This window comes from Parambassis ranga, chromosome 20 (assembly GCF_900634625.1).
Source record: "Parambassis ranga chromosome 20, fParRan2.1, whole genome shotgun sequence".
Classification (NCBI taxonomy): domain Eukaryota; kingdom Metazoa; phylum Chordata; class Actinopteri; family Ambassidae; genus Parambassis; species Parambassis ranga.
The window spans coordinates 4,206,322-4,220,352 of record NC_041040.1 but is presented as its reverse complement, the minus strand read 5'-3'; the positions used below and the strand labels follow the sequence as shown (position 1 = coordinate 4,220,352).

General features: G+C 48.4%; 1 protein-coding gene across 1 annotated transcript in view; it reads right to left on the bottom strand.

The window, feature by feature from the left end:
- Positions 1–491: 491 nt before the first annotated feature.
- The window catches only part of LOC114452861 (phenylalanine--tRNA ligase, mitochondrial-like), a 54,712-nt gene continuing 41,172 nt past the window's right edge, over positions 492–14,031 (bottom strand). Inside the window, exon 12 of the mRNA XM_028432377.1 lies at positions 492–1,135. Within this exon, the coding sequence (XP_028288178.1) occupies positions 997–1,135 (139 nt within the window). The 3' untranslated portion in view covers positions 492–996. The remainder of the gene's footprint in view (positions 1,136–14,031) is intronic.

The following is a 14,031-nucleotide window of genomic DNA, read 5'->3' as shown; positions in this document are numbered from 1 at the left end:
CCTCCATGATGGCCGGCCTACATGACGGTCTTTATGACGGCCTCTATGCTGGCCTCCATGACGGCCTCCATCTAGCTCGCTTGTAGTGACTTTCCAGCAAGACGTGCAGAGTTTAGCAACAAATGAGGGAGCAGGGTGACAAAGCTGTGTGTGTGTCACTACAGCAGAGCTCCCAGAATTCATTGCATTTCTGAGTGGAGTGACAGGTGGAGCCATTTAACGCCTCCATGCTGGCACACAGGGACTGACAGACACACACACACTGACAGGGAGGCATGAGGACAGTGCGTGAGGCCTCAGTGCCTCAGCGTGGGTCCATCCATCAGTGTTTAGTGTGACCTCGGTGAACCACCGCCCTCTCTCAGAGGGTGAAGATGTCACGTTCACAAAAAGTAACTGGTTGTATCCAGCCAGCTGTGTGACATCACGTCACGTCTGCCCGGCACTGATCACACATCACGTCAAACATCAACACCTCGACACACAGCGTGAGCAGTTTCATGTTTTTATTCAAAAACTCAAATCACTTCTTCACTATAGCTCTAAATATTGTTTTATGAAGTGTCCTTCCTGCTTTTCTCAGTGAAATAAATATGATCATGTCACATGATCAGCCAGTGTGTTCTCATTGGTCACTGCTCCTCTACACAAACAGACACACATCATGTCTACAAACAAACTTCAGGAAGAAATCTGACAGGTCTGGCTGCTTGTTCTAACGCCTCCAACCTGCCGGCAGGCTTTGTCGGTCTGTCCTCACAGGTCTGTCCTCACAGGTCCATGCTGCAACCGCTGACTCAGTCACAGAGCAGCTGTTGGCGTCTGGCTGCGTTCAGTAAACCTACGTCTGTCGGTGCGTGACTGCACTGAGCATGCTCAGGATGTGTTTGGAAGTTAAAGGTGACACATGTCAGACTCATATGTTTCAGCCCGAAGAGGAGGGAGCACTGTGTGTGAGTGTGTGTGTGTGAGTGTGTGTGTGAGAGAGAGAGAGAGTCAATATCGGCCCTGCACACCCAGCTCACGCTCTGCAGTGTGTTCTATCTGCTGGTGGACAAGTCGAACTTCCTGCTGGGTCAGAGTTCGCTCCATGTGGCGATAGATGATGCGATAACACTGACTCCGCCTCCCCGTCCTGAGAGAGAGAGAGAAGGAGGGAGGGAGAAAACAGTCACTTTCCATCACACACTTTTAAAACGTCTCCTCCTGCTGAGGTGGGCGGCCATCTTGGTTTTGCCTCTCTGTGCTCTCTGCTGTGACGCAGCTAACAATGCTAACATGCTATTGTTAGTATTTCTACGCTGAGCTAATATGCTAGCTCAGTTACATTACAGTCACATTAACCTAGCTGCAGTATGTGTGGGGCTGTTACACATTTAACCCCGTGATGTACACGGTCAGCTGTCTGAGAGGCCCCGACATCAGTCTGTTATGCTAACATGATGCTTTTCAGCTAAAGGTAGAGTTTTTAAACATACTGATATAAAGAGTGACTGTACACCCCCGGTTCAATGCTAACGACATCAGCTGGTCTTTGGCGTCTTCTCATCCCTCAGTGACTGTTAGCATTTAGCCTAACACTACAATGTGCTCTGTTGTCCTCCTCTAACTGACAAAGTTACAGCAAATAAAAACTCAGACCTACAACAACTGAATACACACAATCCTCTCTCTCTCCATTCACTCTCTGTGTCGTTTGTCCTCTCTCTCTCTACAGCTTGTGAATAATTGAGCAGCAGAACATTTGGAGGAAATGTCAGAGAGAACGAATGAAGAGACACAAACACAATCACACATCATATTTCTTTACACACACACACACACACACACACAGTGAATGGTATTTCATGTGATAGACTGTGTCACTCCTGAATAATTGATGTCTCCATTACCCAGCCTACATAGCTGCGGGGGGGGGGGGGGGGGGGGGTCGATATAGTGACACCTGTAAGATCCACACACACACACACACACACACACACACACACAAAGTAAACAGGAATATGTGTGATAAATATGCACATGTTGCATTATGCATGAACAGTGAAGGTATAGTTCTCTATCATACTGTATGCACACACACACACACACACACACACACACACACACACACACACACAGAGGTCGAGTATGGAGAGATGACACAGCAGTAGTAACATGCTTCCATCCCGCCCACCTCAGCTCCGTGGGTTTTATTCGGGTTAACCAGGAGTTTTGGGTGGACTTAGGTGCTGCCAAGATGGCGGCAGCTTGAGCCTTCATCCTTCTTTATTTACAGCCTGTGTTGTTTACCTACAGGAAACATGTTGCTGTTTCCGGAGGCGGTGCCACAGCACCACAGCAGCTGTTAATCATGACCATGCGCGCCATCCAATAAGTGATCAATACAAATGATCAAACAGTCCTTATCTATGCTGCACGCAGCCACCAGGGGTCGAGGAGGCTGTTTATCTCCACCGCAGGGAAACATGTTGTTTGTGTCAACAAGTAGTCATTGTTGATGTATTTGTTATCACTGTAACCATGACAACGAAGGGTCCCAAGTTATATTTCATCTCTGATTTTTAACACGAACACCGAGGTTACAAGAAGTGTTGCTGTGTTCGACCAATCAGAGCGCTGTGAGCAGAGGGATAATAAAAAAACAAACACACACAGAAAACACATTGTCGGCTTTTTCTGCTGCAGTGTAGTTTTAATTGGTGCAGAGAGCTATTCATAGACTTTAATTGCTTCAGATGAGTCTCTGTGTTCTGTTCATTTCTTCACACATACCCCCCTCCTTTGGAACAGCACAGAGCAGACATCATCCTTGAGGTACGATAAAGTCTGTGTTGGTCACAGAGTGAACCATGGTCCCTGAACACACCGTGCCTGCTCTGGTCACTCAAAGGAAATCTGACTCTGAACCAACCACCACTGTCTCTGCTTTCGGCTGCAAAGATGGACGCCGAACATTCTCGGTGTGGTCTCAGGTCACTATGGTGGCGTGGTCTGTCTGTGGAAGACTTCCTGTTTATCATGATGCACACATTTCAACTAGCATTTAGCAGTTCACTGTTTGGCTTTGAATCCTGGGATCCATAAAGAAAATACATTTAACCACGGCCACCATCTTTTCCTCAGCTGTTGACCCTACCTCCTGCTGCACCGGATGCACCATGTGACCATGACGGCCTCCATCATCACCAACGCTCAGGAATAAAACAGAGGAGACACACAAACAGCCCAACATCAAGCAGAAGACGTGGGTCTCCACAGTGTAGAAGGTGGATTTACTGCAGCCACAGCCTGCACTCACAGATTCGGCAGCTCTGAAATAATCAAACATCAACATGTTTGTTTTGAACCTTCTGTCCTCAGCCGCTCCTGCAAACGATGTAAACGACTGCATCGTCAGCGTAACGTTCAGCTGAGACTGCCAGGTGTCATAAACTGTATTTAAAAAACACCACAGAAGAAGAAGTGAACATCTGATTTGTTTGCGAAACCTCGGGGGGGAGACAAAAGATGGCACAGAGCCAGATCAGCATCAAACCGCGGGATGAGAGGGATCAGAGGAGAGGTTTCTTCCTCCCTCACCGCTGTCCTCCTCCTCGGGGGTTTTACAGTATCAGGTCTCCTGGTTTTCCCTCTTTATGTGAAGGCAGCATGATGCTTTCAAGGGCAGCCTCTCATCTGTCTATCGATCCCTCTCTCTCTATTTATCTCTTTATTTCTCTATGCAGCTCGCCCCGTCCCTCTGTTTGCTTTCCATCTGAATGAAACCCAGCTCTCCACTTTAGAGCACGTCCATCATCATCCACTTATCCCTCTCTCTCTGTTCCACAGTCAGAGTCTCTCGCCCCCCTCCTCCCATGAAACCTTACACTGCTTTGAAGCTCAGCCTCTCTCTCCCTCTCTCTCCATCTGCTGAATCTGTTGCTTGTATGTTTTGACTGTGAGGCTGTCGGCCATGTTGTCTGTCCCTCGTTGACCCGGCGACCTTCCTGATTTTATTTTAAAAACAGAAGCCAAAGTTTCAAATCTAACATGTTGAGGAGCCTCAGAGGAAGCCGAACAAAACTCAAACACATGGTTTGATCTGAAAGTTTCAGAATCTGATACAAACTCTGAGAAACCACTGCAACACAACCATCATGAAGACTGTCCTGACAAACTAACAACTGGACCACAAAGGACTCAACAGCTGATCAACTCGCTCTGACAGCTAGCATGTAGCAGTTAGCATGTGTGTGGAGGATGGTTGTGTCTTTATGAATCAACAAAGAGCACTGACATCACTTCCTCACTGGACTCTGATTGGTCCAAATCAAAGCTGGTTCAACAGCAGCTCAGACTGAAGCCAGAGCTGTGAGAGTCCGGCCAGCAGAGCACAGGTGGAATAATAATACAGATCATTTGGACTCAAACAGATGTAGGTTTGCTGTCTTGTATGTTCCTTTGGCTGCTCTCTCCTGATTACATAAGTGGATTAAACTCTGTCCTCATCTGATGGAGGAAGAGACAGACTTCAAAGACCTCCTCCTCCTCCTCTCTTTCTTCCTCGGTCCATCCATCGTCCCCTCCACTGGGCCAGAAAAGAGCCAAATCAATTAGTGCTCTGTTAAGTGGCTGTGATGTGTGTGAGTGTGAACTCTGCTCCGCTTAATCTCCCCACACAGAGACGGACAGACAGACACCAACGAGCAGGAGGGACGCAGACACAAACAGGCCGTGTCTCCGAGACACGTAAATAAAGAAATCTGCAGAGACAACGCTCAGAGCGCACAGAAAAAACAGAGAGACAGAGAGCTGAAGACAGAGAGACAGACAGACAGACAGACAGCTGAAGACAGACAGACAGACAGACAGCCAAAGACAGAGAGACAGACAGACAGCCGAAGACAGAGACAGAAAGACAGACAGACAACTGAAGACAGACAGACAGACAGCTGAAGACAGACAGACAGACAGACAGCCAAAGACAGAGACAGACAGCCGAAGACAGAAAGACAGACAGACAGCTGAAGACAGACAGACAGACAGCTGAAGACAGACAGACAGACAGACAGCCAAAGACAGAGACAGACAGCCGAAGACAGAAAGACAGACAGACAGCTGAAGACAGACAGACAGACAGCTGAAGACAGACAGACAGACAGCTGAAGACAGAGAGACAGACAGACAGCGGTTGTGCCACTCTCATGTTAGCTAACAGCCATGCTAACTTAGCGTAGCAGCAGCGGTTGCTCATGTCATCATGGAGGTATTTAGGAGCTGAGTCCCTTCGCAGCCAGCCTCCTGTGGCTACATGAGGAACTGCAGGCTTTGACAGTTACTAACTTAATGGACACATGTCACAGTCAGGCAGACTTATGTGGATGAAAATGAAAGATGACATATTTTCATAGTTTTCTAGTGGCCAACAGAGGAACTGCAGCTCAGGTACTAACCCAGACCACATCCTGGTCACGCCACACTCTCAGAGCAGACATCAGAGTAAACACACAGCCCAGCTCCAGGCTGCCCAGACGCTGAACTCTGACCCCTGACCTCGCCTTGGAGAGCTGACACCGGCTTCGCCTGAGGGAGCAGCAGAGGCGCCGTCTCCTTCCAGGGGTCCAGATTGTGGACAGAATGCTGGCGAGGTTCTCGGACCGGAGCCAGAGCTGCCGCACAGCCGGCTAACTGCTACAGAGCAGCTCTGATTCATGCAGATGTATTAATAGATCACAGGCAGGAAAACAAACAGCCGAGGGAGAGAGAGCGGCTCTGCAGGCTGGAGGCCCTGAACATACCCGCCTCAGCGCCTGATTCTTTGGATTTGATTTATTTGTTTATTTTCCACTCCGCAGAAATCTTCAAATGATTCTCCTGACATGAACCAGGCTGAACAACTGAAGCTCAGCTCAGCCGAGCTTCTTCTAACAGGACCGACTGACGAACTGAAAACCTCAAAGACAGCCAGAGCGCGCGTGTGTGAGTGTGTGTGAGTGTGTGTGAGTGTGTGTGTGCCTGAGTCATGGTAAACACTCTTCATGTCTCCTGGTGCTTCAACAGATGGACAGTAGGCGACACACACACACACACACACACACCTACACACACACACACACACTCTCTCTCTCTGATCAGTGGAGGATGAAAGTCAGACAGGAAACAAAGTTTTCTCTGATTGTCTTCATGGACCAATCAGGTTGCAGCCTAATGAATAATTAATGAGCTCAGACTGGCTCCTCTTGTATTGAAACATTGATAAGGTGATCAGACTTCAGCCTGACTGTGTGTGTGTTGCAGTGTATCTATTATTACCTCCTGACAGACAGGCTTCCCTACTACAGTGGCAGAGCAGTTAATAATTCACACTCCTCTTCCTCCTCCTCCTCCTCTCTGGAGGCTGAGGTGCAGGATGCCCAGAGGGGAGCTGGAGAGAGACGGAGGAGAGGATGCAATCCCTCCATCTCTATCCATCCTTAAGTCTTCACCTGGTTCTGTTTTCTTTCCACCTGATGTTACTGATTTAAAGCTCCACAAAAACATCCCTGAACCACAGAAGTTAATGTATAGATAAAAACTTAAATACGTGATAGAAACGCAGTGTTCCTTTTGGATTTTAAATGCACCATGTGACATGCAGCTCAAAATATTTCACCAACTCCTCCAAAAATGAAACATCAACAAGATTCAGCAAAAATCAAAACACTCTCTCCTCCTCAGCAGCCAGCAGGAAGCCATGATGGAGTCACATGTGAGCAGCAGTCACACAGGTCTGACTGCTCTCTGCGTTTATGTTGAACACACAGACTGGTTGTGTGGCAGGAGGGATGAAGAAGCTCGGTGTTCTTCATCACGCTGACACTGTACTGCCTGCAGGGAAATGTGGTTCAGCGCGAGCAGAGAGGAGGTGACTGAGAACGTCAGACAAACCTCTCCAAACTCCGTCCTCCTGGTAAAGGTCAAACAAAACGTTTAACGAGCAATTAGCAGAGGGGAAATGCCAGCCGGGCCATCAGCTCAACAGCCGTCTGAATAATTCACAACCATAACAGAGAGGAAGAGGAGCCCCTCTGCTCCGAGCAGCCGATCCTACAACACTAATGTCAACTGGATTTACATTAGCAGGGGCAAAGGATCATGGGTAATGAGACGGACTGCCTGACGCGTCTGAGGTTCAACTGAAGCCTGTTTACACATGTCGATGAAGATGTAGATTTCTGTCACTGTCCTGATTTTATATCATCCAGGTGCTGATAGTTTTAACCCTTTCTGAGTGGTCACATGATCAGTCAGAGTGCTCTGATTGGTCACAGCTCCATCATGCCTGCAGTCAGACGTGTGTGTGTGAGGAAATATTTTTACATTAAATTTGTTTTTTTTCCGATGGAGCTGTCTGTCACATGTGATGCATTCAATGACCATCGGAAAGTTTGAATCTGATGTTGACATCCTGCTTTTTTAGGTGCACATTTCAACATGGTCTGTCACTTCTGTAAGAAAGGTGTATAGACTGAGTCTGTCTGCAGGCAGAGATGAAAGTTTAACAGCAACACATGCAGCTGTAGACCACACACACACACACACACACACACACACACTGTACAACACAAGAGCAAGAGCACAACACAGATTCAACACTGCAGCTGTCACTTCACATACAGGCAGCAGAAAGAACTCATAAAACTGCCTTTGTTTCACACACACACACACACACACACACACTCTGATAAATATTTAATGGGAAGGTGGTGATCTAAGAGAGATCTAATCCACAGCAGCTTCAGTCCACTGCTTGTTTGTGTTTCTTTCCTTTTAGCTGCACATTCATAAACAAACAGTTAAACTGGTCAGGTCAGGATTAACAGGTTAATTTACAGATGCTCTGGATGCAGACAGGAAGTGAGGGATGTTTGTGTGTCAGAGTTTAAACCACAAGAGTGTGCTGAGAGGTTCTGATGTCAGTGCTGAGGTCTGATTCCACTGCAGGACCTAACAGGCCTGCATCTTTGTAGAGGTTCCTGCTCTACAGGTCATTTTCAGAGGAAGAAAAAGGTGCCGAAGTTATTAGGCTTAACAGGCTGATTAGAGGAAGTGTGGCGCTAGAGTCAGTTCCTGCAGTGGAAAAACACCAGGTAAGCAGAAGCTAACGACATAGTGTCCTGAGACTGTCAGTCATCTAGTTCAGATCAGAGTCTGAACCCTCTGAGGATGCTGGAACCAAACCAGGATCCAAATGTTTCCACTGCAGGGACAGGAGCTGAACTGGGCCCCTGATCAGCCCGACTGTCCCCCAGCTGTCACAGACAGTCCACTAACCACAGCTGGACAGTTTGGATGCATCTAAGACCTCGGCTGCTCCGAATGGATCGTGCTGTGATGTTTCAGGTTCTCGCTGCTGACTGGAAGCTGACAAACAACAAAGGATCTGATTGGTTCATGTTTTAGTTATTCATGCATGTTAGTTCTCACACAGAGTTCAGACAGAGCTCAGGTTACTGAAACTCTGTTATCAACGATTGGATGGAGGGGAAGAGGACACACACACACACACACACAGACACACACACTCACTGACTTTCTGCAATTGTGAGGACCCTCATTGACATAATGTATTCTCAGGCCTCTGAACACTCCACCCGACTCTGAACCTTCAAACGACTCTTTGAACATGAAGCAGCGAGCATGTCCTCACAGCACAGGAAAGTCCTCACACACACAGACACACACACACAGACACACAGACTCTCTCAGGATTCAGCCGTGCCTCCATTTTCCCGACAACGATGCTCTCTTCCTGCTTCCCCTCCATCTTAATACAATTAATAAACACACACACTCATTCACACTCACTCAAGAGGCTTCCTGTTTGTCTTTCAACTCATATCGACTCACAACAAGTGCGCGCATGCACACGCACACACACACACGGGTATGCTGTCTGCACCAAGTGAAGTGAAAGTGAGCGGGAGTCGGGTGAGAGAGGGAGGGACAGACAGGAAGCAGCAGAGAGACAGAAAAAACATGAATGAGATGACGCAGGGTGTGTGTGTGTGTGTGTGTGTGTGTGTGTGTGTGTGTGTGTGTGTAAGGGGGGGCTTGTTTACTTCCTGCCAGGCTCCTCAGATCAAACCGGTTCTGCAGTTTTTAATGAGTTCCTCTTATGTCCTGATGATCATGTGGACTCGCCTCACACGCAGCAGGTTAAAGGTAAAGTCCACTTTTATGGGGGGGGGGGGGTGTCTAACCAATCAGCGCCATTTGTCCTGAACCAGAACCAGAACGATGAGCTGCCATTATTAAAAATGAAAAAAAAGAGATGATGAAGAGGAGGAGGAAGAGGAGGAAGAAGAAGAGGAGGATGAGGACGAGGAGGAAGAGGAGGAGGTCAGGCTCTGCAGGTGTTTTAGGATCAGTCCCTTCTGTCCAGTGAGGCCGCTGATCAGCACGACTACTAACACACAAAATGGCTGCCTGCTTTTCAATTACCAGCTGCCTCGCTCGCCCGCTCTCTCTCGCTCCATCTCACACACACAAATGAGAGAAAAGGACCAACACACACACACACACACACACACACACTCTTCTGATGTAGAATAATTCCCTTCGGTGAGTGAGTCATCCCAAACAATATTTACCATTAGTGTGTGTGTGTGTGTCCAGCATCCTGATTATGTGTTAAAGCAAATTATAAGTGTTACAATGCCTGCCCTCTCTCTCTCCCTTCTGTCCCCCTCTGTCCCCCAGGGTGTTTGACCTTTGGCTGAAAAGATCGGCGCTCAGATGCCTGCAGAGTGTTTGTGTCACTGTCGCTGTATGAAAAAGTTGAGTCAGATAAATGGACAGACATGGCGTCTCTGGAGTCTCTCAGTGTTTCATTTGTTGTCCTCTCTGACCTTGTCCCCGCCCTGCACTTTATTTGTTTGATGTCCTTTATACATGTACCACACTGTAAAGCTGGACAAAGGTCCTGGTCTCCCTCTGAGTCTGTCCAAACCCTGGATAATCCAAATATGGACAGAGACCACACGTCTGTCTGTGTACCACGCTGTAACTTTTAGTAGCAGCTGCTAGTGGACACGTGTGGAACTGCAGGCACAGAGGTTAAAACTGGAACAAACCAGCTGACAGACACAGGATGTGGGACTTTTCCCTTTTCTCATCCCCAGACAGTAAAAAGTCAATTCAGCCTGGATCGAAGCTCATGACACACACACACAAAGACACACACACACAAAGACACACACACACACACACAAAGACACACACACACACACAAAGACACACACCCTGATTGGTGAGACAAATCGATCGATGCTCTTCTTTCCCAGCCACGGTGGCCCTCTGTCTGTGTCACCGAGCTGTGTCTGACATAATGATCCGGCTTGCGGCGCCTTTAAACCGCGGCCGTTTGTCGGGCCTTCTTTACATGAAGAGAGTCCTGAGACTGTCAGTCATCTAGTTCAGCAGAGTCTGAACGCTCTGAGGATGCTGGAACCACAACAGGAACCAAATGTTTCCACTGCAGGGAGAGGCAGACCGGCCTCCAACACCTCCGTCAATTCCAAGACCTCCAACACCCCCAAGATTTCCAACACCTACAAGACCTCCATCACCTCCATGACCTCCAAAACCTCCATCATCTCCAAGACCTCCAACACCTCCATCATCTCCAAGACCTCCAACACCTCCATCATCTCCAAGACCTCCAACACCCCCAAGATTTCCAACACCTACAAGAGCTCCATCACCTCCATGACCTCCAAGACCTCCATCATCTCCAAGACCTCCAACACCTCTAAGACCTCCAACACCCCCAAGACTTCCAACACCTCCATCACCCCCGAGACCTCCAACACCTCCATCAATTCCAAGACCTCCAACACCTCCATCACCTGCATGACTTCCAAGACCTCCATCATCTCCAAGACCTCCATCACCTCCAAGACCTCCATCACCTCCAAGACCTCCAACACCCCCAAGACATCCAACACCTCCAAGACCTTCATCATCTCCAAGACCTCCATCCTCTCCAAGACCTCCAACACCTCCAAGATCTCCTAGACCTTCAAAACCTCCAACACCCCCAAGACCTCCATCATCTCCATGACCTCCACACTGATCACCAGCCTTTTTTCTTAACACATCACAGCGTTGTGCGAGTGTACAGCAGCCATGTGGATCTGTGTGTCTGCACACAAAGAACTGAAGCCAGCCTCATGCTTTAATGAAGCTCCAGCCTTCATGCATTTGGAACCAGTTTCTCTTCAGAACTGGTTCCAAATGTAGGTTAGAGGCATGAAGCGTGTTGTTTATGGTGATTTATTCAGAGCACTCTGTTTATCTGGTCACAGCCGAGCACATTAACATGCTGTAGCAGCCTCCACTGCTCACTGCTCTCCACACTGATGTCAGCCTGCTCAGATCAGAGGAGGCTGGAACGGGTAGATGGGTGTGTCCACATACTTCTGACCACTGCTGTTGTTTAACAGGTTTCAAAGTTCCTGAAACTCAGTGAACACTGAAATGATGAGAGAAGTCTCCTTCCTGTCAGGGAAACTGCAAAAACTGCAGCGAGGAGAATTTTCTGTGACAGCAGCAAAACGCTCGCCCCCCGTCACCTCGAGTGACCCGCACAAAGCTGCTGACTGCATGATTCACCGGGGCCGGACAGAAGGCGTGTGTGTGTGTGCTGAAACTGGCAGCCGGCGTAGGCACGATCGCCTCACCAGCATGCGCTCTCCATCGGCCATATGTATGTCAGCTGCAGCGGCCTCGGCTCAGATCTCCACGTCACACTGTAAAAATAACGGAGGCGAGGAGGCGGGGCCCAAAGAGCAGACTTCCTGCTGCACACGGACTTAACGCAGCTGTGGAGGAAGACCAAACACCACAAACTGAAGACAGCCCAGGTGGTGGTTGTTGGGGGTGAGATGTGGAACAGGCTGACTGGGACTTTGGATGCACTGTACTGAGTTAACCCCATCAGGTCCAGAGCCAGGACTCCAAAGGTTCTCCTACAAACTCTCCTGCATCTCTCTACAGCAGAGATGTAAATGAGAGAGAGTCACACTGCTGCTGTGATGATGTGTGTGTGTCTGTTTAACACACACATCACATGATGCAGTGCTGTGTGTGTGAGACTTCAGCAGGATTCCGTTGTCCTTTCATGTTCTGTTTGTTTGTTTGTTGTTGTTTTGTTTGAAGTGTCCTGAATGTTGTGTGTTTCTCTGAATGTGAGTCTGGTTACTGTGTGTATCTCCAGGTTGTGTATTTTAATTCCCTGATGTCATGTTAGTGAAACTCTCACTAACATGATGTGAGTGTGTGTGTGTGTGCATCACTGTAACATCTATGCTCAATTACACCCAGATTACCCAGAGGCCCTTGGGGCTGTGGCAGCCGGTGAGCTGGCTGATATAAGTCTGGTCTGTTGATACACCAACTTTCTAATGCCTGTTAAACATGACACACACACACACACACACACATCAGGTGCACAAACACATACACACACACACAGCAAAAATATTAGGACATGCTAAAGAGCCTGTGCTGCAGTGAGCTAAAATGCTAACACTGCAGTGTAACCTAGATATGAAGAGGAGGAGAGGAAGAGGAGAAGGATAAGGAAAAAGAGGAAGATGAGGAGAAGCTAGAGGAGGAAGAGGAAGTGAAGGAAAAGGAAAGGAGAGAGGAGGCGACATTTGAAAAGGTGAGCGGGATGATGTGACATTTAGAGAAATGTGAGATGAAGTGAAATCTAGAATCTATTTAGAAAACTGAGGTTCAAACACCCAGGAGACACCGCAAACACACACCGAGTGTGTGTGTGTGTGTGTGTGTTTGCACACAGTTCATCAGCAGTTCTGACAGCAGCTAACCTGAAGTTACTGCGGCTGTTTCTCTTCATTCTGTCTGGATCATAAGGACACTTTAAAGCATCTTTCACTACACACACAGACACACACACACACAGACACACACAGATACACACACGTTTCATAAAAACAAACCTCTTCACACATGTAGCTTACATGACACAGAGTTTTCCTCTTGATGAGGTCACAGTCATTTCAAACATGGCCTCCTCTGCTGTCACTGAGGGACAACATGGCCGCCAGATGAAAGAAGGTAATCTGACCTCAGTGAGAAGAAATGGCTCGTTAATATGCTGCTGTAAAGTCACAGAGACTCTGAGAGGGCCCACTTCCTGCTCCTGCACTGGGCTCTGGCAGACCGCAGTGCATTATGGGAGCCACCTGACTGACCACTTAATGCACCCACCGGGTGGACGGATGAAAGCGGGGGGGTGGCGGTTACATCTCTGCCTCTGATTGAGGGAAAACAATCATACATTATTTAACTGAGTAACACCCCCCCAGCCTCACTCCCCTCATCTTTTTGAGAGAGAGTCTCTCTCTGTTAAATCATTCATAGAGTTGTGGTGGGCGGCTGCCTCTCTGTCTCCTGCTGAGCCTGCTGGGAGAGGGAGGGAGGAGGGGGGAGGAGGTGATGGGGGGAGGAGAGGGGAGGACTCCCACTGCTCCTGCTAACATCTCTGGTAGTTTCTTCTGTTACTACTAATCCTGTAGTTTGAGTCAGACTACGAACGGACACACCCCTCCCTCTCTCTGCCTCTCCCTCTCTCTCTTAGGGGAGTCGTAAAGGGGGGAGGATGCTGTCAGCCTGATTGACAGCTCTGTTGGCTTATCAAATTAGCAGCAGCTCAGTCACAGCTGACAGCGTTACCAACCAATAAATGCAGATTTGTGGGGATTCACATCGAGCCATCAGCTTTGATTTGCTGCTACATGAGATGTTTATGGAGCAGAGAGGGGGGCGAGAGAGGGGGGCGAGCGAGGCAGAGGCACTTTGTTCTCTCTCCTCTCTCTCTCCTCTTATTCGATTAACTTCAGAAGTTCTTTGGAGGACAAGACATCTCTGAGTGGGACGGGTTCCGGCCTCTTTAGAGGGTTTCAGATCCATTTACAGCCATAATGCACATTATGGACACACATCAACACACACATCAACACACATGCAGAAGACAGA